This window comes from Pogoniulus pusillus, chromosome Z, assembly GCF_015220805.1.
Source record: "Pogoniulus pusillus isolate bPogPus1 chromosome Z, bPogPus1.pri, whole genome shotgun sequence".
Lineage (NCBI taxonomy): Eukaryota > Metazoa > Chordata > Aves > Piciformes > Lybiidae > Pogoniulus > Pogoniulus pusillus.
In genome coordinates, this window is record NC_087309.1 from 32,808,335 (window position 1) to 32,834,039 (window position 25,705).

Below are 25,705 nucleotides of genomic sequence, written 5' to 3' on the forward strand. Positions count from 1 at the left end.
CATTTTAAAAGTGGTATTAGGCCTAAAAGCATGTGAATGTGAAATTGAGAGGTGTACCCAGAAAATGATAGCTTTCCAAGATCTTTGTACATTTAATGCATGGTGCCTTAACTGGTAGATGAAGAACATATGTATCTTTGTCAAGAAGTAACATTTTGGGGAAAAAAAGCACAGATCTAATACAATTAGTAGAGTCCAGTTAATATCACATGAAGTTATCATTGACCTAAACTAGATTGACCTCCTCTAGTCTCTTGTTTTCACTCCAAAGTGGCTTTTGTCTCATCTGTTTCTACATCAGGTATTTTTTGCTGCTCAAAAATACTTGACCTTGTCATGGTCACTTCGTTTCTCTCCATCACCATTTTCTTGGTGTTTTGTTTGTTTGTTTGTTTGTTTGTTTTGTTTTTTTTTTTCCCTGTCATGTCAAGACTGAAAATATTATGGGGCAGCAGCAGTGCCCAGTTGTGCTAAAATCAGTTTGAATGTAGCTATGAAAATAAAGAATGATTTTGTTATGAAAAAGTGGATGTTATTTTGAAACATTGATATGAAAAGAAAAAAAAAAGAAACAAATTTGCACCCTTTGCTTCTGTAGCCCTACTTAACCAATTTTTGTAGCTATTTTGCTATTATAAGAGAGGGCAAGGAAAATACAATTTCGTTTCACAGAGGCAGAGTTTTATTTTAAAGCAGCTGTGTAAAATAGGCAGTAATTTAAAACAAAAAAAACAAAACTAATATCTCACAATTAAAATTCAATGTGTGCCTTTTTCAAAAGGTGCTGCTATTGGCATAGACCAACAGCAATATTTCCACTGTAAATATGCAGTAACAAAAATATACTCTAGATTCAAATCTTATCTACATCAAAATTCAGAACAACCAGAGAGTTTTCGCTTACACTCACAGATTTTTTTAAAGCAAGATCAAAACCTGTTAATATAATAGGAAATGGGTCATTACTCAATCTAACTTTGATCGGCAGGGAAGAGATGTATAGAGGAAAAAATACAAGTCGGTAAGGGAACTGACAGTATGCTCCTGTGATTCTTGACAGCTGGACATGATTCAGCTGCTTATGGACACTTCTCAAGTAATTTTTGCCAGTGATGATAAATTTGTTATGCTTCAAAGACAGACTATGGAACACTAAGTTAACCCCCCATTAGAGAAAAAGGAATATAATTCACTGAATAAGGTAAGACTTTGTGCAATGAAACATTTTTCTGCTATAAAATGTAACCATAGGTAATTTATAGTTCAGATAAACTCTTTGTTTATACCTGTTTATGAAGGTATCATCATACAAATTTTTATCACAGAAACAATTGTGATGCAACTATTTGTTGCCTATTTCCTGGACCTTCATGAAAAAAATGGCTCTGTATTCTCTCTGTCCTTCTGTGAAATACCTTTTCTGTTTGGCCAGACTATAATCAATGATTCCACCAAGGCTTGAGATTTTGCTATGAAATGATATAAAATACAGCCCAAATACAGCATTGAAAATGCAAAATAAACTGAAATTTTACACTGCCTTTTTTAATTTAAAGGCTTAATTTCAATTACCACTATAAACATTTTGATGAAATGAATTGTTGAAGAAAGCTATGCAAAGTCAAAAGCAATTTAGGAAGGGCAGTGCTGAAATGCACAATTTAAGAACATTATTAATGTGAATAATGCATTTAACTTGAAAAGATTTTGAGGAAAAACTAGGTTAGAGACTGACCTCTGGAATAGCCATCAAATGCTGTCTGGCAAGAAACCAAGACTAGGATATCAAGGCATATAGAATCGTAGAATCAACCAGGTTGGAAGAGACCTCCAAGATCATGCAGTCCAATCTAGCACCCAGCCCTAGCCAGTCAACTAGACCATGGCACTAAGTGCCTCATCCAGTCTTTTTCTTGAACAACTCCAGGGACAGTGACTCCACCACCTCCCTGGGCAGCCCATTCCAATCGCAAACCACTCTCTCTGCCAACAACTTCCTCCTAACAACCAGCCTATACTTCCTCTGGCACAACTTGAGACTTTGTCCCCTTGTCCTACTGCTGGTTGTCTGGGAAAAGAGACCAACTCCCAGCTGGCTACAACCTCCCTTCAGGTAGTGGTAGACAGCAATGAGGTCACCCTTGAACGTCCTCTTCTCCAGGCTAAACAACCCCAGCTCCCTCACCCTCTCCTCATAGGGTTTGTGTTCCAGGCCCTTCACCAGCTTTGTCACCCTTCCCTGGACACGTTCCAGCAGGTCAACATCTTTCTTGAATTGAGGAGCCCAGAAATCGACACAAGACTCAAGGTGTGGCCTGACCAGTGCTGAGTACAGGGGAAAAATAACCTCCCTTGTCCTATTGGCCACACTGTTCCTGATACAGGCCAGGATGCCATTGGCTCTCCTGGCCACGTGGGCACACTGCTGGCTCATCTTCTGCCTACTATCCATCAGTACCCCCAGGTCCCTTTCCTCCTGGCTGCTCTCCAGCCACTCTGTCCCCATCCTGTAGTGCTGTTTGGGATTGTTTGGGCCAAAGTGCAGAACCCTGCCCTTGGCCTTCTTAAATCTCATCCCATTGGCCTCTGCCCATCCCTCCAGCCTGTCTAGGTCCCTCTACAGGGCTCTCGTATCTTCCAACAGATCAACACCTGCTCCTAGCTTGGTGTCATCTGCAAGCTTACTGATGCTCAATCCACTCATCCAGATCATCAATACAGATGTTGAACAGGACTGGGACATGTCTTAATATCATTTCTCTAAACCATGTGTTTATTGGTAGTGTTCTTCCTGTTTATGATGAGGAACACACTGTTCTAGAAACAAATAGTGATATTCTAGTTGCAGCTTGTGGTTTCCAAGCAAGTGAAGAAGACTGTACAGTAGCCCACTGGTATTTTAAGCTAGGCAAGACAAAGTAAATAAATTCAACACTCTATAAATTAGAAGCGAGTTATCTCTCTGCCTGCTTCTGTCCTTAACTAAATCACTCAGAACTATTTGTCTATTACTACCTATTTTACCATTGGCTGATTTTTATAGGGAAATCAAGTTATAGTGAATTTCTGGCAAAGTATAAGAAAGGAAAGATCCATATTAATAATCTGATTGTGACCTGCCTTGTGATGTTCTTGCATCCTGTGAACTACCAGACTACAGAATCTCTTCACTGAGATGAGCATAATGCCAAGGAGATACCAAATCTGAGTTTCTAATAAATCCTTCAAGCAGAAATGACACCTGCCTTGCCGTAGACCAGAAGAAAGCAAAATTATGCTTTTGAGTTGAAAAGATAAAATGGTTAATAATATCTGTAGGTATCTCTCAGTACTCCAATAAAAACAGGGGACAAAGAAAGGCCCTACACAGCTTGTCTGAAATTTGAAAACTCACTTTTGTGCTTCTGGGAAATTATAATTAAAAAACAGTACTATCTTTATACCTGAAGAATGAGAGAGATCTTTTGTTGCTGTGCATGTAAAGGGCATGGATTTCTTTCTTAATTCTGGTGGTGATGGCTATGGTTTATTGAAAATAAAGAGCAGATACATGCCTTTTGTCTATGATCTGTTGTAATTAAGCTTACAATTCCCATGGCATACTTATCTTTCAAAGATCAATCAGAATGTGCTGATTAGCAATCCAAGCCTTCCAGAAGTCATGTAATTTCCTCATTATGTTGACTACTAGATTGGTTTTAAACTAATAATTTATTATATTATGAATTTATCCTATTACAGTTTTTGGTCTTTCAATTTCTTATTTAATTTAGATGTTTTTAATTTTTTTTTCCATCCAAACTGTAGGTGTTAAAAGAAAATAGTTAGGCCGGTGACCAGACAAAAAAACACTTATCTGGCTACGTTAGCCAGGATTGGTATTAATGCTTGTTTTGCTAACAGCACAATTCAAAAGATAACTAAATGATCCATGCAATTTTCTCCTCATGAAATGCTACAGTATAGTGCTTTCCTATCTCCTAAATCTCTGCAGAATTCGTTATGAATGAACAGACAAATACAATAAAAAAGGGAGAAAAGACGCAGGCGCAATAAAAGATGAGAAACAAATACCATGAGAGACAAGAAACAACATTCCATTTTGGTTTAGTCACAGAATGAACAGCAACATTAAAATAAACTCAGCTAACCAATAAGAGATGAAAAAATAACGTTCTTTTCCCATATTAAAAAGTGGAAGGATTCAACTCATGTAACTTTCCTCACTCAAAATTTCATCTTCTGTTTAAGCTAATTGTCTGTCTGTGGCTAATGGGCTAAAGGCCTACCTCCAGGGTGATTCACAGCAGGCAAAATTAGGATAAGATGATTTATTCCCTCAGGAGAACTGTGGCCAGCAGATTGAAGGAGATGATTCTTCCCCTCTACTCTACTCTGGTGAGACCTCACCTGGAGTACTGTGTCCAGTCCTGGTGTCCCCAATACAAGAAGGATGTGGATGTGCTGGAGGATGTCCAGAGAATGGTGACTAGGATGATCAGAGGGCTGCAGCACCTCTCCTGTGAGGACAGGCTGAAAGAGTTGGGGCTGTCCAGTCTGGGGAAGAAGAGGCTCTGAGGTGGTCTTGTGGCCTTCCAGTATCTGAAAGGGCACTACAAAAAAGCTGGGAAAGGACTTTTCAGGATATCAGGGAGTGACAGAACTAGGGGGGATGGAGCAAAGCTGGAGATGGTTAGGCTCAGGCTGGACGTGAGGAACTTCTTCAGCATGAGAGTGGTGAGAGGCTGGAATGGGTTGCCCAGGGAGGTGGTTGAGGCCCCATCCCTGGAGGTGTTTAAGGCCAGGCTGGATGGGGCTCTGGCCAGCCTGATCTAGGGTAGGGTGTCCCTGGGCATGGCAGGGGTGTTGGAACTAGATGATCTTTGTGGTCCCTTCCAACACTGACTGATGCTATGATTCTATGAGAGTGCTGTCCTCTTTCCATTGCCTATAGAGGGAGCCTAAGCAACTAATTTGAGCTAGATATTTTAAGACATCTTTACATTGCATATGTAAATGTTATATATAAAAATCTGCAAATTTTAAAATTGCATCAGGTTACATAGCAAATAACTAGAAGTGCTAAAAAAATAAAAGGGGGGGAGGGGGAGTCTGAGTTATCACTAGCCTCATGTTAGCTGTGCTTTGCATGAGGCTGCCAAAGCTGACATGACATGAAGCATAGTTACCCTCTGTCTTCCTTTAATCTTCATTTATCTTAGTATTTAGACAGTTTGGGATGCCTTGAGTTGGTGGTGCAAAGCACAACTTATGCCACTGACAAGTCTTGCAAATACTGAAGAAATGCAGCATAAAGTCTACTTTCTTTGAGTACTCTATAAGAAAAACTGAATAGAAGCTGTGTTTGGTTCAGCCTTTACATAACAACTCTTTCATTTTATCACTTAGAAGCTCAGACACTGTAACTGAATGCTGGAAAACAAACATGAATAGATCCTGTCATGGCATGAGACTTTGCAGACAGATGCTTTTGCATACATATACATACATATATATATATAAGAGAAAAATCAATTGGAACATCTGTGAATATGATTTTGACTTTGTTTTCAAACCAGAGACATTATTATGTAGAAAAAAATCTGGTCAAGTATTAAACTGGCATAATAAATCAACTGCAGCACTGAAACAACTGTTTTCTTGTGGTGTTAATGAAAAATCTTACTAATGTTGTCTTGTATTGGAAATTAGGTTGGCACTAAAATACCCACTCCTAATGTATTATTCTATTGGCAATCTTCACATCTTGAAAATGTGCAGTTTTATATATGACAGTCTTCAAACTATCTACTGTATTTATCAGTAGTTGGTGGTTTTTTTTCCCCTAATAGCACTTAGCTGATTCCATCACATACAATCAGCTAGAGAAACATTAGTGTAAGACATTGCTTGTTGCTCCACTCTACTCTGTAAGGGAAGAATGATTTTCCTAAATCATCTGAGCTCAATGGCAGATATAAAGTAACTGGGTGGATGAAATATCAAGTTTATGATTCATGCACATCTAGCTGCAGAACATTCTACTAGCTTTGCAGCAAAATACAAGCTAAACAAACAAATTAAAGCAATTTTTTGCAGTGAGTGAACTCTTTTAATGTTTCAAGCACAGTAAGAAATAAAAAGATACTGCAGGGCTGCTGGTCACCTGAGAATACAGAGATATAAAACGAACTTCAGCAGGCTTACAAGATGGGTATTCTTTTCAGCCAGCTGCGACCCGTTGAGAGACAGGCCTTCAAAAACCTGATGTATCACCATTTTGAAGATAAAATGCTGCCAGTACCCATGTACAAAGATAAAATTAGGACTAGGGTAACATACAAACCAATTTATTCAAAAGAGATGGTTGATGGGGGAGAATACATCTTGAGATCCTTGTGGACACCAAATGAAATGAGATGCCCAAGTCCAGGAATATTGCAGAAGGTGGTAGATTACAGAAAGAGCATCAGAGTAATTATTTGCTAAAGCACCAGGCAAAGGACAAGCAGGGAAAGGCAATAAAGCAGACCACATTGCTGTCTCTATTATACAGTGAAAGAGAGTGGGAAATCAGTACAATGATGAACATAGCACCTGTTAATCTGGCAGAAATAAGGAAATATTTTAAATCACCAAAACTTAACTATGAGTTAGAAGGAAAAAGAGGAGTTTAAGTTGCTGTTCTAATTTTGTAGAAACTGTACATTTTTGTGCAGATTTTAGCAGAAAAATCAGTATCAGAGACAGAATGGATTCTGAGGGAGATGTTAACTCTTTTGAATGGCAGTCTCAGAGAGGAAAATGAGGTCTAGAACAGTGAATATCTATTTATGAGGGCAGTCATCAAACATCTGAACAATAGGAATAATTCAGTGCCTCATTCTGAGCATATGGTGACAAGTTCTTTAATATAAAGTGAATGAAGAAATGAGGAATGGTGTGACCAGCTGGCATGACAATCCTAGATTGCAACCAGGAGGAGCAGAAGCATTCCCAAAATTGGCAAAGAAGCCTGATTGCAGTAGTTCAGCAACAGATCTTGAGAGAAGTCTGTGAACTGTTCTAGGTGGCAAATGATACTGACAAGCAAATTAAAGTAATGAGGGAATGGGAGTGCCTTGTTGGAAAATGGAGTTAAGGCTTTTTTTTCTTTTCTCAGTAATTAACTTGAAATGCTTTACCTCAGTTTATGCTAAGTTTATACATAATTATGGGAAGCAAACCATTACCGGTTTTCTTCTTCCTTTTTTTTTTTTTTTTTTTTAATTTCACATCCCCACCTCCCTCTAATATTTAATTTTATGCAGATAATTTCACAGAAGTGTCTTCAAAATGACAGGAATACCTAGAGAAATTATTCAGGAGTAGAGAAAGTTGCTGGAACTAATTACTTGCATTAGATCAGGTACCAAACACAAGCAGTTATTTTGTTCTGTATGGGCAAGCTGCATAGATTTCAGCTGCAAGTACAGAGATACTAAACAGACAGGGTAACTAGGCTGATGAAAGCTTCTGTGTCATTAATTAGGCCAAGTAAATGACATGCCTTCTGCATTCTGCAGCATCATCTTTAAAGGAAGAGTGCCCTTGAAAAAGTACATGGTGAAGTTTCACATACAGACTATGACTGAGATGTAAAGGTCTGGTTTTGGTCATTTGAACTCATTAACTCCATATTACAAAAATACTTTCTTCCAGTGCTAATGATGGTGTTTGGTGTAAAGAAGTGTTGTGCAAAGAGGGAGCTGGGGTTGTTTAGCCTGGAGAAGAGGAGGCTCAGGGGTGACCTTATTGCTGTCTACAACTACCTGAAGGGTGGTTGTGGCCAGGAGGAGGTTGCTCTCTTCTCTCAGGTGGCCAGCTCCAGAACGAGAGGACACAGCCTCAGGCTGCGCCAGGGGAGATTTAGGCTGGAGGTGAGGAGAAAGTTCTTCACTGAGAGAGTCATTGGACACTGGAATGGGCTGCCCAGGGAGGTGGTGGAGTCACCGTCCCTGGGGCTGTTCAAGGCAAGGTTGGACGTGGCACTTGGTGCCATGGTCTAGCCTTGAGCTCTGTGGTAAAGGGTGTCTTCCAATCCTAATAATACTGTGTGATCCTGGAGTTTGCAAGTGAACAGAGTTGGGATCACAACAGATTTTCAACAGCTGCAGCTCCAGTAAGATAAATATTCTTCCTGACCCTAAAAATGTACAGTATCTGTGTGGAGCTGCATAGTGCTTCATATTCCCATGTCCAGGGCTGAATTATGGATGTAGTAATTCCGAACACTTTTAAACAAAGAGTATGCCTGTTAATGGCTGCATTTTTAAATGCATAGGTGATTGAAAAATTTCCTTTTTGAGAGAAAACTGAGTAAAATAATCAGCTCATAATGGAGAAGAATTTATCTCTTGGGTTCATCCAAAAATGCTGTGAATTGCCCATAAGGAGCAAGAAAGATTTATGCAAACGTGATCTCTTAGCAGCCATTATCACAGCAGGTGCTCTGAAATGTCTGTCAGCACACAAGCTTTTAGGCAGAGAACAGTTAATAGCAATGGAATTTGGGCAAAGATTATCCAAAATAACTGTAAGTCATAACAGATCTGTTCAAACCATCCATAGGACACACTACGACAAACATTCTAGAAGGCATTCAGTAAGACTTTACCTAATTTTATAGTCTTCCCAGTGAAAATTCTAAATGGTAAAACAGAACAAGCAAACAAAAAGATGTGGAGAAAATTCAAAGGGCATGGAGAGCAAACAAAAAAGATGTGGAGAAAATTCAAAGGGCATGGAGAGCAAACACTGTGAAGTATCATAGGGGTAGGCCAGCTATTTTTGCAAAATCCATAGGTCTATTTTTAAGCCCATTTTAGGGTACCCTGGGATCACAAGTGGAATCATTCTTTGTAAGATGTAATTGGTGAGGAAGAAGGGCATCCAGATAAGTTTGGTTTCACATGCTTTTTCTTAGAAATGTTTTGACTAAACTCTTTGAAAACACCACAACTTAGTGTTTTAAAAGGTTACAGTACAATACTCTGCGTTTTAAGGGAAAACAAAGAACTATAAGTAAAGAGAATAACAATGAATGGATGAATTTAAATCATAAACATTTTTTTCTTACAGAATCTAGACTTGAAGCATGCTAGTCCACCTTTATTCATGAACTGAAATCAGAATAATCAGCCCATAATAGAAGTTAACTACTGTCTTAATGTCCTGGATTCCTGTGTATCCCGAAGTTCCTCTCCCTCTGTGGTTTGAATGGGAGAGGAAAAGGCTCAAAAAGACCTGTTTCACCCCCCTGCCCTGCAGGCGTGAAGGGGGTGAGCAAGGGGCCCTTCCAGCAGGAAGGGTGCCCCATGCAGTGCCCGCGCTGGAATCAGGCTGGGGATTTGTCCTGGAGTCCTGTACCCCTAAATTCCTCTCCTGCCCGGACTTCGGGGGGAAAGGGGAAAAGCCGCCTGGTTTCCCCCACCCCCCTCGCCTGCCCTGCAGCCGTGAAGGGGGCGGGGACTGCCCCGTGAAGGGGGGGAGGACTGCCCCGTGAGTTCCCGCGCTGGAGCCAGGCCGGGACTGGCCGTGCGCTTTCGCGCCTAAGGTGTGGTAACTCTGCCCTTTCTCTAGCGAAGGTTATAAATATTGGGGGTCTTCCCGCCTTTGGGGTTCCCGCTTTGGACTTTGCCTGTGCCTGGACGTATGTCTCTGCCTGAGCTCACACACTCCCCTGTGCCTGGACTGCAGAGAGACCAAGGATTTGCTTTCCTGTTAGGCACACCTTTGTGTGCCTAACGACCCTTAACGACCCTTAACGACTCCTGCAGCCGCTGGAGGAGGAAGACAGACTGCACGAGCCAGCCTGAGTGAGTTATTTGGCTTAGCTTAATTTAGTAAGAAACCGCTATTAATTAATAGCTGAGTCCTTTTCCAACCTCTGACTTCCAAATATAGTCAGATTGTAGATTTAATTCTCATGCAACTCAGCCTGTTTATCAAACGAAATTAATCTTTGTATATATAGTTGTGGGGGCGGGTTTTTGTAAAAATAAAAAATATCTATTTTTGATAAATTCTCGACTCGGCCACATATTTCTTCCCTCTGCAACATTATGGCGCAGTGTACACAGGGTAGTTCAATCATAGAATTTCTACATGAAAAGGGATGCCTAATCACAGGACTTGATTTAATTTGGGCTCAGAAAAATTGTAAAAATCCGGAGAAAATCCTGGGAAAATTAGCTGAGTGCTCAGACCCTGTGATTACAGAGTCTCCAATGGAGCATTTCTCTGTTGTTCTGGGGTCAGTCGTGACCCAGACTCTGGCCGAATTTGAAAATTATGAAAAAAGAATTCAGACCTTGGAAAAGGATTTATTAGCAGAAAAAGCTAAGAGCCAAAGTATCTAGGAAAGCATGCTGGTGCAGACAAAGAGCCTGACCGTGGCACTGACTGCCCAGATGAAAGAAAGGCTTGTAACGCCTGCAGACACTAGCTCTTCGGTCTCCGTGTCTGAATTTGAATGGAGTGATTTGCGGGAATCGGGGAAAAAGGCAGAGAATGCCCCGAGGGGCTCTTCGGGGGAGAAGAGTTCCCCGAAACCAGGCACAAAAGACTCTGCTAGAGACTCAGAGAATTCCTCTGCACATGCCTCTGTGCGGCAGAAAGCCTCAAAGCCACACAGAAAGCGCAGGTCCCAACCGGACTCCCCCGTGGCTAGCGGCAAAGAGAGCTCCGGTGAGGAGGGCGCCATGGTGCAGAAGCATGTGCTGCCGGTAATAAGGACTGAGTCCGTGAAGGGCAGAAAAGGCGCTGCAGGGACCACCGTGATCAAAAAGCAGTTTACAGACGCACAGCTCGGTGACTTACAAGTCAAATATGCGAGAGATCCTGGGGACTCAATCGCTGACTATGTGTATCGAGTGTCCCGAGCCAGTGGGGACCGGGTCCTTCTAGACTCGCAGGAAGTGGCTGGAGACTGGGGGGACGATGTGTTCCTGACACGTGAACCCGAGGGGACACACAGCCTCATCGCTCGGATAGCTTACTGGGCAAGCAGCGTCCGCCCAGCCTACCGTGGGGAGCTGACGGAACTAAGAGTCACCAGCTCCTCTGAGCTCATCACTGCTCTCCGCAGACTTGCCACTGTCCAGGCTATCTATGATAAGGGACATTACGATTGCCCGTTTTATGCCCCTGTGGACCCGGAGAGACTGCACCCTATTCTGAAGGGTTTGCCAGCAACTCTGCAAATCCAAGTAATGAAGAATGTTGAAAAAATTGAATGTGTGATTGCAAAGAATTCAGAGGACGGTGCTACAGAATATGTAATGACTTGGGCTGAACTGTTAACTGACTTGAATGCCCACGGGCTGCAGTTTGGGTTTGGGTCTCCTGAAGGAAAAGGGGCTGGGGAGAGACAGTCTCGTGCTTCTCCCCCAGAAAATACCAGGACTCTGCGCAGGCAAGTCTGGCCAGTGCAGGACTGCCCCCTGCAAGGGGACCGGTCCTTCAGGCTTCTCCCCGAGGGGAAGGGGCAGAGACCCACAGAGTGACTGGAGACCCAGAGGAAAGAACAGTTGGTATCTACAAGCCCTGACTTTAGGGGTACCAAAAGCTGTTTTAAGGCAGCTGGCAGACTGGCAGCTGAAGGATCTAGTGCGGTGCCTTCAGAAATCGGCTGCAAAATCCAGAGGCAGCCGCGAGAAGCCCAGGGCCAGCAGCAGCGGCACGCCCAGTGGTGGCTCCCGGAGTGGCTCGCCCAGAAGCGGCAGCCCCCCCGCTGGGAACTGCAGCTCGCCCCCAGACAGAAAGGTTAACCCTTTCTCGTCTCCCACACGGGAGGCAAAACATTGAATTAGTGTAATAGTGGCTCGGCAGCTTTTAATGGTCAGCAGTCACGGGGAGAGCTACAGAAGCCCCCAGAATGAAGACCTGCTGCCTAGGTGAGCCACGTGGTCACTGACCACCTGCCCCAGTACAAAGACCACTGGATCAGTGCACGGTGGATCGTCACCAATTATTAATTGTCAAGCCTGGCCTTCATAGGCTGAGGCAGGTTTTGTCTCCTTACAGGTTAAGGTCGAGGCAGAGGACCAGTTCCTGACCACCTGACCAGCACCTGGGAAAGGGAGAGCCAGCTACACAAGAGATGGAGTCATATCACCGGGGTGGCCAGTGGCTGATGGCATCCGGACCCACGGACTGTGACCTCCAGCCATGGACTCAGAGCATCTAAGGCTCTGCCATGAACTTGGTTGCTCTACCAGGAACAGAGCAATCTTCAAATTGACTGTGTAGCTTTATTAATACTGTTTGGGCTATTGTTAAGCCTTGTTAAGTATTGTTAAATATTGTTGGGGCGATTAATGTGTTATATATTGTTAATGTTGGAAAAGGCTAAGCCATATATATATTAATAGGTTACTAAGTTGAAGGGGGATCACCTGTCACTCAAGTTCTAGACAAAGATGCTCATTACCACTGGGGTGGGATGTCCTGGAGTCCTGTACCCCTAAATTCCTCTCCTGCCCGGACTTCGGGGGGAAAGGGGAAAAGCCGCCTGGTTTCCCCCCCTCTCGCCTGCCCTGCAGCCGTGAAGGGGGCGGGAACTGCCCCGTGAGTTCCCGCGCTGGAGCCAGGCTGGGATTGGCCGTGCGCTTTCGCGCCTAAGGTGTGGTAACTCTGCCCTTTCTCTAGCGAAGGTTATAAATATTGGGGGTCTTCCCGCCTTTGGGGTTCCCGCTTTGGACTTTGCCTGTGCCTGGACGTATGTCTCTGCCTGAGCTCACACACTCCCCTCGGCTGGACTGCAGAGACCTTCAGGAATTCGCTTTCCTGTAGACACCTTTGTGTGCCTAACGACCCTTAACGACCCTTAACGACTCCTGCAGCCGCTGGAGGAGGAAGACAGACCACACGAGCCAGCCTGAGTGAGTTATTTGGCTTAGCTTAATTTAGTAAGAAACCGCTATTAATTAATAGCTGAGTCCTTTTCCAACCTCTGACTTCCAAATATAGTCAGATTATTGATGGTATCCTTGTAGATTAATTCTCATGCAACTCAGCCTGTTTATCAAACGAAATTAATCTTTGTATATATAGTTGTGGGGGCGGGTTTTTGTAAAAATAAAAAATATCTATTTTTGATAAATTCTCGACTCGGCCACGTATTACTGTCCTCTGCAACAGGATTGGATGTGGTCTTCGCACCTAGGAAGTGGTAACTCTGCTCTTTTGTCTAGGAAGAGTATAAATATTGGGGGACTTCCCGTTCTTGGGGTTCCCTCCTTAGAGTTCTCTCCCTCCTGTATAGATTCTGCTGAAGGAGCCTCTGGTGCTCTGCTCCAAAAGAGAGCTTCCGGCCATTAGCATCTTTATGCAGGCTCAATAGGCCTTAACGACCCTTGACAGCCTCTGAAAGAGAGTGAGGGGACAAGCATCTGGACCACCCTTCTTTTCAGCCAGCCTGACTCATCTGTGGGTAACTTTGACTCAGCCTTATTAATAGTGGGGGATGCTATGTCTAATAGCTTAGCCTTTTCCAACTTCTGACTTCAAAAGTAGTCAAATTACCTATGGTGTCCTTGCAGATTTTCTCAACCTAACTGAATCTGCCAATTAAAACTAAATTAATTTCTGTATATAGTTTTGGGGGTGGGTTTTCAGGAAAATGAAATAAGTCTATTTTTATATAAAATTCCTGACTCAGCTGCGTTAATTCCCTGCCTCCACAACACTTAAGCACACACACTCAAAAAAAAAAAAAAAAAGTAGTTTGAACACTTCCTTTTGGAGAAATATCATAATGACTTTTGGAAAAGAGTAAATTGGTCATATTCCTCTGAAGTTACTGGATTTAGTCACATGACAAATGAATGGAAAGATGACTGTTTCTTCACAACTTTCAGCTTTGCCAAATTAAAACAAACAATCAAGAACAGAAAAAAAAAAAAAAAACAAACCACCTTATACTTCAAGGACTTGCACAGATCAAGCAAGTGGTAAGATTACATTTTCAGGTGCAAACTTAGAATCACAGAATCAGTCAGGGTTGGAAGGGACCACAGGGATCACCTAGTTCCAACCTCCCTAACCTAGATCAGGACTTAGAATACAATGAAAAATTTTAGCAAATAAGAATCAACTCTGCAGCCCCTGCTCATCTGCAGCTGATGAAAAATCCACTGTCACCCACAGGAGAAATAACACACCACAGGATATTTCTATGGCACATCCTCAATTTCTTGATATCACTGATAGGGCTAAATACAATACAAATGCCTCTCTTTTACATGAAGAAACATCTTCATCTGCTTCTCCATCACAAAACACAGCAATAAAATTTTCTTCCTTTCCAGAAGTTAGTAACTGCTGTTTCCACAAGATGCTCTAAAACACTTTAAGCAAATCTCAGGATCTTCGGCTATTAAAAAGTCAGAGAGAAAAGGCAACTGCTTCTTCCTTTCTGTATGTCTCTAAACTGGGAAAAGATAGTAATCATATTGCTAAATTGCTTAGCAACTGTAGGTAAAAAACCTAATATGCTGTAATTTATATGTGAAAAGATTGCAGGGGGTTAGTGGCCATGTCTAGTGCTATTGAGGCTTCCCATTGAGAACCACACTGTAAACTGGCAGCTGACTGAAAACACTGCTATTTTCAACAGTTCAGAAAGTGTAAATGTGTCAGGTCCTGGTCAAATAGGCCTCCACACTGGTGATTTATTGCAATCTTTTACATTAGTGTGCTACTGACTTGTATAAATCACTCCCAGGCTGAAAACAGTTCCTCTGCACAGCTTTATAATGAATTCATGTGCTCAATCAGTCTTGTTAGCATCACAGTGGTGTCAGAAGGTGGTTTTGAGCAATCTCAAATTGACAAAGATAACTTTTATGAGCCAGATTTGGTAGTGTTCACAAAGTTGAAGTAAATATGCCTTTCCAGGGAGCTTTGTTGGAAGGACAGTAGTACTAGGAGGTTGTGGGGAGGGGGGCTGTCAAGGGAATAACCCTATCTCAATCTATAAAGGAGGAGAAGCCAGTGGAATAAATCTGCAACTACTTTGGAGATACATGAAAAGAAGTGAGGCCAGCAGATTGGCAGAGGTCATTCTGCTCCTCTATTATGCCTTGGTGAGATCCCATTTTAAGTACTGGCCACCCACTGTGTCCAGCTCTGGAGTTCTCAGTACAAGAAAGCAAGTCCAAAGGAAGTCAGGTGCTGTAACACCTCTGCTGTAAGGACAGACAGAGATTTGTAGTTGTTCAGACTGAGGAATAGAAGGCTTTGGTGAAAGCCTGTTGTGGTCTATCAGTAATTAAGAGGAACTATAATAAAATATGGGTACAGTTGTTTTAGTAGACTTTTTTTGTGACGAGACAAGGGGAGATGTTTTTTAAACTAAAAAAGGGGAGCTTCAGACTAGATAGAAGATAAAAAGAATTGCAGTGAGGGTGGTGAGACATTAGCACAGGTTGTGAATACAGGTTGTAGAAGCCCTACTCCTGGAAACATTCAAGGTCGTGTTGTACAGGGCTCTGAGCAACATGATGTAGTTAAAGGTGTCTATGCTTATTGGCAGAGAGGTTGCGCTAGATGGCCTTTAAATGTCCCTTCTAAATCAAAGCATTCTATGATTCTGTTTACATCTACCAACAAAGGAAAATTCTTGGCTCCTGGGTAACTCATAAAGCATGGATAGTACAGGTAAAAGTTTTCCTGAGAAGGGTTTTCTACAACTGAGGTAAAGACATTAGTATCTGTGTGGGCTTTTATAGCTTCGTCATGTACAGAGTTAGGATGGCTACACTTAGAAGCTATGAACTTAATCTTTAGCCAGTCAAACATTCTCACAGCAGAAACACAAAGAAGACAAACATTTAGGAAAATGCATGTAAAACTTTACCTGCAACCACTGTGACTGGTCATTGTGTCCAGAGGTCCAGGCATTAACTTTGCCTTGCTTGTCCAGCCGGGCTTTCCTGGGCTCCCAAGCAAACATGTCCATGTTGAGTGTACGGAAAACACTGGAGGCAGTAATTTGGTAGTCCTGTATATGTCCTGATTTCATCCCCAGGGGTTCAGAGCATCCTAGAATAGCAAAATAAGATCTATGACACTACCTATTTGTCTCTGTAAGTGGTTTAAGTTTTCTGTTCTGGAAAGCTGTCAATTTTTGAAGAAAAGGCTTTAATCAAGACTACTGTTGGAGGAATTTACAAACAAATGAAAAACAGCTGGTTCAAAGCACTTTATTTCAATGCTACATTAGAACAATAAAAAAACAAGATAGAGAATTTGATACATTTTAACCCAGCATAAATTTATGAAGGAATCAAATGGAAAATTTTGTCTCTTAGCTTCATTTTATTTTCCTGTCCAGTAGCTTGCTGTTGTTTCCCCTTTCAGTATGATTTTCTCGTGCTTTTATGTCATGTCACATCAACCATGCTACTAACGCATGACTTAGTTTGCCTACTAAGGAAACATTAATTTTTCTGAAAGCCACCGCTGAAGTAAAATGTTAACAAGTACTGAGCTCTTCCATGTTTTTTGAATTATGTGACATCTTATCAAAAACTTAGGAAGCTCCAACACCCACTAACAGAGTGGAAGACTTGTGGTGGAGGGGCAGCAGCCCCAAAACTGAGGCTTTTCTATGCCTCTGCATGCCCAGACATGCTCTTCTGCCAGGACCCAGGAGGCAGCAAATAAGTTGCATAACACACACACGCCCAGCCCGTGTGCCCCTGAGGTCGGGGAGGTAATCCCCTATTGGGAGGGTCCAGGCATATCTCCATTGCCTATTGGGGCAAGGTTTGACTTACTGCCAACCTAATTGGTCACTTCAGATGTCCAATGAGCCACGAATCTCGGCCCAGAGCCTATAAAGAGGGGTGCAAAGCAGCACCATGTGGTCAGACGTTCAGCCCATTCAGAGGTTCAAACTGCTCATTAGTTTAGAGCACATAGACTCAGCTCTGATCCACAGCAGCACCCTGCTGCCCTGACCTTGCTTGCATTGGCCTAGACACAGGATCAGGCCTCGCTCACTCACAAGTATTACAGAGGTTTAGACCTCGTTCATTGATCTCAAGGCACAGCCAAGCTATCTGCCAGCCCTCTGAGAAGCAGAGCATATTCATGCCTGCACCATACATATATGGGGAGCCGAGAACCCCCTGCCTAAAGCCTAGAGCTATCTTGATTCAGCTATGGAGTTAATCTCCCTGCAGCTTGGCATAGATATTGCTTGCCAGCTATCCTGTAACTCTGGAAAGACCCAGAGCCAGCAGACCCCTTTCCAGATGGTCTGCAAACCTGCAAACGTAGCCTGCTAGCTACCCAAACCTTGTCAGAAGCTACACGTGCCGAATCCTCCTCCTGCATCGGGAAAAAACCTGCCAGCTGATCATTCCTGGACATGCATGGCTTCCAGAAGAAAGGCAGCAACGAGGCAGAGACTACCTTCACCCCAGGAGAGAAGGTTAGAGGAATACTGTTACCCCAGAGACTGGGAAAACCCTTATCAATTCCCCTTGCAAGTTGGGACAAATCCCCAGCTCCATCAAGTCCCTAGAGACTGAGGCACAAGCTGAGGCAGATTCCTGGAAGAGTGATTTAATGATTGATGCTTAAGAACAGCACACATAAGTAAGCTTCAATACCTTTGTAATATAAGTTGCCTCTATCTAAAGAGCACACACAGTTTCAGCCCTTGCTGGGCAAACACTAGAGTTGTTAAGAGGCATTAAGCCTAAGAAATACTTATCTCTCTCAATAATTGTTAATAATTTGATATTTCCACTTAATAATCAATCCCTGTAAATATATATATATATATATATCCCAAGCTATTTTCATAAACTTGCAAAAGAACCCTGGATTTCATAGTGGTTGGGGTGGTGTAAATTTGTAAATATTAATTTTAATAAATAATTTTATAAAAAATCAAAACCGCCTCAAACTAATTTCTCACCTCCCCCTAACAGGAGAGGAACAGAGAAATCCCCTCCATGACAAGACTGTAGAAAAGCATAGGAGGAAGAATGTCAGGAAATAACAGCTCAGGAGAAATCAAGGGCCAAAGGCTTATTTATTTACACCTAGTGGATGTCCCACATCTTTGAGTTATTTTTACTGTAGCAAGAGTTAGATCTTGTGCCTTTCTATGGGTATCCTCAGAAAAACAAAACCAAACCACCCCCAACCCCCAACTGATCAACCCCTCCCCCCCAGTTCATAGATTCATACCTTCATAGAGCAGTTTGGGTTGGAAGGGACCTTGAAGATCATTTAGTTCCAACCTTCCTGGCATTGGCAGGGACACTCTCCACTAGAGCAGATTGCTCAAAGCTTCATCCAGCCTGGCCTTGAACAGCCCCAGGGAAGGCATATCCACAACCTCCTTGGGCAATGTGTTCAAGTGTCTCATCACTCTTACTGAAAAGAATTTCTTCCTAACATACAGTCTTTAAATCTACCCCCTTCCAACTGAAATCCATTGTAGAAAGTCCTTCCCTGGCTTTCTTGTGGCCCCCTTCAGGTACTGGAAGACCGATATAAGGTCTCCTGGGAGTCCTTTCTTCTCCAGAATGAGCAGCCTCTGCTCTTTCAGCTTTTCCCTATAGGGGAGGCTCTCCAGCCCTTTGTGTGTCTGTGTTCCTCTGTCTTGCTATTGTACACTAGGAACACAGAAGGTAGGTGTGGTTTCAGAAGAGCGAATACACAGCTGACAACAGAAGTACAGATTTTGACAGCAGTACTGTAACAACAGTACAGGTAGTCAAGGGAGGCAGATGAGCTGCATGGATTTAAAATGTAAAAAAAAAAACAAACAACCAAACAAAAAAAAAAAAGGACAGAAGTGAGACATCTGCTAAGAGGTCAGCAAAGGTGGATGAATGAGAAATGTTTGATGGCTAAGGAAAAGGTGAAAGATGGAGATGGGAATGTAAAAAGAAACCTTTTTCTCATCTCGTTTCTGCCACAGCTGTCAAAAACATGCATATGTGTAGCTGTCCCAAAGTTTTCACTTTACAAATCTGGGATACTACTTGGCTAAGCAGCTGACTTGACTCAGTTACACTGCCAATTACGTTTTTATTAACTTGTTGCAGAAACAGTGCACTCAGGATCTAACAGCTGGCTTTGCAAGGAGTGCATCACCACTGTGAGTGCACAGAACCTTGACTTTAAATATCGTTAGCAAGACAGAGGTTGTCCACCTGACACTCACATATTGCCCTCCATTGATGTGACACCATTTGTGGCATCACCAGCTGTGTATTATAAGGTGGACATCTAAATCAGGTGACCCGCTTGGTGGATGTGGGGAGGCCTGTGGTTGTGGTCTATCTGGACTTCAGCAAGGCCTTTGACACTGTCCCCCACAGCAAACTGCTGGCTAAGCTGTCAGCCCATGGCTTGGATGGCAACACTCTGTGCTGGGTTAGGAAGTGGCTGGAGGGCCGGACCTAGAGAGAGGTGGTGAATGGTGCCACATCCAGCTGGCGGCCAGTCACTAGTGGTGTCCCTCAGGGATCTGTGCTGGGCCCCATCCTCTTTAACATCTTCATAGATGATCTGGATGAGGGCATGGAGTCAGTCATCAGCAAGTTTGCAGATGACACCAAGCTGGGGGCAGATGTGACTGGGTTGGAGGGCAGAAGGGCTCTGCAGCGGGACCTTGACCGCCTGCACAGATGGGCAGAGTCCAATGGGATGGCATTCAATAGCTCCAAGTGCAGGATGCTGCACTTTGGCCACAACAACCCCATGCAGAGATACAGGCTGGGGTCGGAGTGGCTGGAGAGCAGCCAAACAGAGAGGGATCTGGGGGTGCTGATTGATACCCGCCTGAACATGAGCCAGCAGTGTGCCCAGGTGGTCAAGAGAGCCAGTGGCATCCTGGCCTGCATCAGGAATGGTGTGGTCAGCAGGAGCAGGGAGGTCATTCTGCCCCTGTACTCTGCACTGGTTAGACCACACCTTGAGTACTGTGTTCAGTTCTGGGCCACCCAGTTTAGGAGGGACATTGAGATGCTCGAGCATGTCCAGAGAAGGGCGACGAGGCTGGTGAGAGGCCTTGAGCAAAGCCCTATGAGGAGAGGCTGAGGGAGCTGGGATTGTTTAGCCTGGAGAAGAGGAGGCTCAGGGGTGACCTTATTGCTGTCTACAACTACCTGAAGGGTGGTTGTGGCCAGGGGGAGGTTGCTCTCTTCTCTCAGATGGCCAGTGCCAGAACGAGAGGACACAGCCTCAGGCTGTGCCAGGGGAGATTTAGGCTGGAGGTGAGGAGAAAGTTCTTCACTGAGAGAGTCATTGGACACTGGAATGGGCTGCCCGGGGAGGTGGTGGAGTCGCTGTCCCTGGGGCTGTTCAAGGCAAGGTTGGACGTGGCACTTGGTGCCATGGTCTAGCCTTGAGCTCTGTGGTAAAGGGTTGGACTTGATGATCTGTGAGGTCTCTTCCAACCCTGATGATACTGTGATACTGTGATTTCCTGGTGAGACCATGCCTCTACTCAGCTGGTATCTCTTGGTAGAAGCAGAGCACTGTGTGACCACTTAAAATACCTTTTGAAGTTTTTTATTTTGGTTTCCACTTTATTTGAGTGAGATATCAAAGCTGACTCACTTTGCCTTTTTTCTCCGCAATATGTTCACCCAGATTTAAAAGTTTGATTATTTTTTTGTTTGTTTGTTTCTTTGATATTATTCGCAAAGATCTTTGGGTCAGATTGTACTTTCTCTTGCACCTGTAGGCTTAACACACAGAATTAAGTGGATGCTGCCCCCCTGAGGGTGTCTGAGATCAAGTTGGATGAGGCCTTTGGCAATGTGATCTCATGTCCCTCCCCATGGCAGGGAGGAGTTGGAATTAGATGATCTTTGAGGTCCCTCTCAACCCAAATCGTTCTATGAATTGTTATAGATTCAAAGCAGGAAGGTAAGATTGAACCCTTTGGGGATGGGGGGAGGGCCCAGCAGCAGAAACAAAGGCATATTGCCAGAGAGGTAATAATGTGTTCTTTAATCTAGTAACTAGTGTATTTAAAATTTGAAGTAGTGACAGATTTCATGTTAAATTATAAAATGAACAGAAAAGAGAGAAGAAAAGAACACAACTTTTCGGAACTGATTTTCAGTGCACAAATGGAAATAGCACAACCTTGTCTACAGAATGAATTACCTAGTTCAAACAATAACAAAACAATTTTCCAGGGAGTAGGAGGGAGCAATTGATAGCACATATGGCAGAGACTTTTCTGTTGTTTTAGAGAAAGACTTTGCTTATTATTCAATTCTGAAGTGTCACTCTGGGATCACAAGGGTCAGCAGGAATGTTTCATCAGAAGCATCTGAGGGAGGTTCTTGACACAAAACCACCAGTTGTTGAAACTGTTTTTCTGTGCTGGTCAAATCCATCAAAAATGGCTTTGCCTTTTCTGATTATTATTATTGATTTATGAAACAAAAGATGTGTCTGCTTGTGTCTCTGTCCATGCATGCATGCATTAATGGGATTTTACACTTGCCTTCATCTCCACTGCAGCAAAGGGGAGAGGAAGACTTATTAAAGTAACAGGAGAAAGTGAGAATATCAATGAGAACCAGGAGAAACGAGTTCAATTCACAGGGATGATATCCAATGTTACAGAAAGCAACGGCAGACCCAGTCACTTCCCTGCTTCTATAGCACCCTGCTTCAATGCCAGAAGAGCAAGAGAGCAAAGAGGAGAATCATCAAAACAGCAAACAACTGTGTCTGTAGGTAGTAATGCCTCATAGAAGTGTATTTATAACAATACTGCTAACTCCCCTGTGTATCTCTTACCCACTGCACTGTATCTTTGTTAATTTTGTTCTGCAACCTCTTTTACAAGCTGTTAAAGTTAGTAACAGCTGATGTAGACATACTTATGGGTATGCTCTGTGGAGCATTTTAGGTCAGAATGTTTGAGATGCTTTGAATGTCACCAGCTGTTATAAATGGTATCTCATAACTCTATATGTTTAAACCTATCTAGGTAAAAGTTTGCAGTTATTTCTTATTGGGTCTGGCTCAATGAAATAGGGATAATGAAGATGAGTGTGGATTGAAAGAGTTCACATGAAAGTTATTCTTTCCTAACCCTTCTGAGGGCAATATGCTATACTCTTCAGTATGTGTCCTGTGTCACCTACCTTTTCTTTCAAGGAAGCTCATACACCCAAAGTGAATGGTAAGCACTCAGGACAATGGAAGCAAACCCACAAATGAATCTGCAGCCAAAGGTCTACATGCCTCCTGGGCCAGAATTCAGAGAATCACAGAATCGTAGGGGTTGGAAGGGACCTCTGAAGTCAAATTCTGCTGGTAAAGCGGGTTTGTCCAGAGGAGGTTGCCCAAGATTGTGACTCCAGAGGAGACTCCACAATCTCTCTGGGCAGCCTGTTCCAGTGATCCAGCGTCTTCAAAGTAAAGTTTTCCTTATGTTTAAGTGAAACCTCTTGTGTTTCTCCCCATTGACCATTTTTCTATCACTGGGCAGTATTGAGAAGATCCCAGTCTCATCCTCATGACCTCCTCACTTTAGATACAAAGGTGTACTGAGAAAATCCCTTCTCAATCTGCTCTTTTTGAGGTTAAAAAGTCCCATGTCTCTCAGCCTTTCCTCTTAAGAGGGATGTTCCAGTTTCCCCAGACTGTTTTTTTGGCTCTCCAGTAGCTCGCTATCCCTCTTGAACTGGAGATTTCAGAACTGAAAACAATACTCCAGATGCAGCTGCACCAGAACCGAGTAGAGTGGGAGGAGAACGTCATTTGACTTGTTGGTCACACCCTTCTTACTGCACCCTAGAATATAATTGGCCTCTTGGCATGTTTCTGGCTAATGGTGAACTTGCTTTTCACATCACTTCTCTGCAGAGCTGCTTACCAGAAGGTCAAGCTCTTGCCTATACTTGTGCAGGGGGTTATTCTTCCCCATTCATGTAGTTTTGAAAAGAAGTAGCATAAGGCAATTACCTGAGGGCAAAGGTGATTCTGTTTTAATTAATACTATGATATTTTTACTTTTTGAAAATCAAGGTAGTTAGAAAGCTTTCTTCCTATTAATGAACATAGGATTCCTTTCCAGATTAAACAGTGCTGAAGATAAGCAAGGGGGAAAAACATAGTATTTATGGACTTGAGCTGTGCCAGGGAAGGTCCAGGATAGATATTTGGAAAAAAATATTCACAGAAAGAGTTACCAAGCTTTGGAACAGGCCCAGGAAAGTGATGGAATCACCATGCATGGAGGTATCTAAAAGATGCTTGGATGTGCCTAGGGACATGGTCTAGTGATGGTGGCTTAGCAGTAGTGGTTGGATTGCAAGCTTAAGGTTAGCAGCTGGACTTGATGATCTCCAGAGTCTTTTTCAAGTCAACAGGTCTATGATTCTACAGTTCTATTAAATGCAAATGCTACAAAGTCCCCTCATGTGTAAGTTTGTGTGAGTGATATCTGTAATTAGTTTTAAGATGTAGAAATAGTTAACAGAGTAACATGCCAGAAGAAGAAAATTACATACTGAGAAGATTCTACAATTCTCACAAGGATGGTTAAGTTCCAGCATGCCTCTGCAAGAACTGTCAAACTTAGAAAACCAAGAATTTTCTGAGTTGGTACACAGCCACCAACATACATGAACATCAACAATGTGTGACATGGACTATGTGGAAGGAAGAGCATACTAACAGAGACGATTGAGTGTGTGAGTGATTTCTATGAGTAAGTGACTGTGCTGTGTGATCAGTTACCTGTTTTTAAAACCATCAGCTTGATACTACTATTAAAAACAGCTTAATGAATAAAAGCATTCTAATAAACAGTAGCTATGATCTGCTTCTCCTCCCACATCAATATTCTATGAAGAGAAGAGAATTTCTAACACAGAGATGTACAATCAAGTCAGACAGGAAGATAAGGCCAAGAAAATTAATGCCTAATTTATTGACGGTCAACTCCACAAGAAATAATTGTGATTTTCAATATGATCTGACCTCAGGTCCCAGCAAGTAAAGATATTTATGAGCCTCAAGCAGATTGTATTGAACATTTTGCTGAAGTTTGTCCTGAGAAATAATTAGTTTTCATAATGATCTAGTGCTGTAAGACAGTCTCCCCCCCTTCTGCAGTGACTCTTTTTTAGCACCAGAACTTGCTAGAAAACCCATACTTCTTGAAGTATTACATCTGGTATGGCTTGTCCAGAGAGGTTGTATATGTCCCTTCCCTGGAAATGTTCAAGGCCAGGTTGCATGGGGCTTTGTGTAACCTGGCCTAGTTGAGAGGCATCCCTGTCCATGTCAGGAGATTCAAACCAGATGGTAGGAAAGGGTTCTTTACAGTGAGGGTGGTGAGACACTAGCACAGGTTGCCCAGGGAGGTTGTGGATGCTCCCTTCCTGGAGGTGTTCAAGGCCAGGTTGGATGAGGCCTTGAACAACCTGTTCTAATGGGAGGTCTTCCTGCCTATGGCAGGGGGTTGGAACTGGATCCTTAAGGTCCCTTCCAACCTAAACCATTCTATGACTCTATGATGTATAATTATACTCTTCTTTCAGTAAGACTGAAATAGTTCTGAGCCTTGGCTGCTTGCAGTCCTAAGAAGTTATGACCTTGAAAATGTTAGGAGACCATTGAAATTAATTCCCGTCAGTAGCTTTCACAGCTCTTTGAGTGAAACAATTCCTGGTCATTCTGGCAAGGATTTACCCTAAATTGTCATTCCAGAAATGAAAGACATAAGAAAAATCAAATAAATATAATAGATTAAAGCATCTAGAAAGAATTTTCTATTTACTTTCAAACCTATCTATACTGGAGAAAAACTACAGTGAGATTATTGTATTAACTTTTCATTTCTGATTCTGGTTTTGATGCCACTAGAGAACTGAGAATTATTTATCTCCATCTCTTTTGATATATCATTTGTGAACTGGATTATCATTGTTTGTACAGTAAGCAGAAGGCCACATATAAATAATTCTTAATTTAATTCAATGGAGTGCTCCTACTGGCAAAAGGTTTTTCCCTTGAAAAATATATAAACTGTTCACATGCTTTACTTTTGTAAAGTATTTGTAAGGGAATACAGCTCCTGCAAAAACTGACTAGAGGTCAGGCTTTACATTTATGAGCTGTAACTTCTAGTACTACAAACTTTAAGAGGGTTTATATTGGCTCATATTGCTGTTTTACTTTTTTTGTATGAGATGCAATCTATGTTTCTGCTAGAAAACCACAAAACAAGCCTAAACTGAAATCTTGACTAAAACAGTCCAGCAAAATAATCTCTTACTGCACTTTGAGTAGTCCTCAATGGCAGCTGAAGCACACTTGTACCTCTGAGAATATCATACAGCACATTGTTGTGGTCACCCAGCAGCCAGAAGAAATTAAGTCAGGTTCAATGCCTGCGTCTGGTGTATGGCCCTGCACAAACAGCTTTGGATTTCAGAAACCATTTTCAGTGCTTAGTTTGAGCTGTGCTGAGTTAGAGATTCTTTGTCTCATAGACATTTGGAGGCCTGGTAGCTGTTGACACAAAACTGAGTGGAAGTGTTCATCTGCTTGAGGATCCTAAGGCTCTGCAAAGAGGTGTGAACAGATTGGATTGAAGGGCAGAGGTCAGTTGTATTAGGTTAAACAAGGCTAAGTGCCAGGTCTTGCACTTCAG

General features: G+C 42.7%; 1 protein-coding gene across 1 annotated transcript in view; it reads right to left on the reverse strand.

Moving 5' to 3' along the window:
• Positions 1-25,705, reverse strand: part of EDIL3 (EGF like repeats and discoidin domains 3) — a 374,122-nt gene that overhangs the window by 62,294 nt on the left and 286,123 nt on the right. Inside the window, exon 8 of the mRNA XM_064140587.1 lies at positions 15,902-16,086. Coding sequence (XP_063996657.1) covers positions 15,902-16,086 — 185 coding nt within the window. The remainder of the gene's footprint in view (positions 1-15,901; positions 16,087-25,705) is intronic.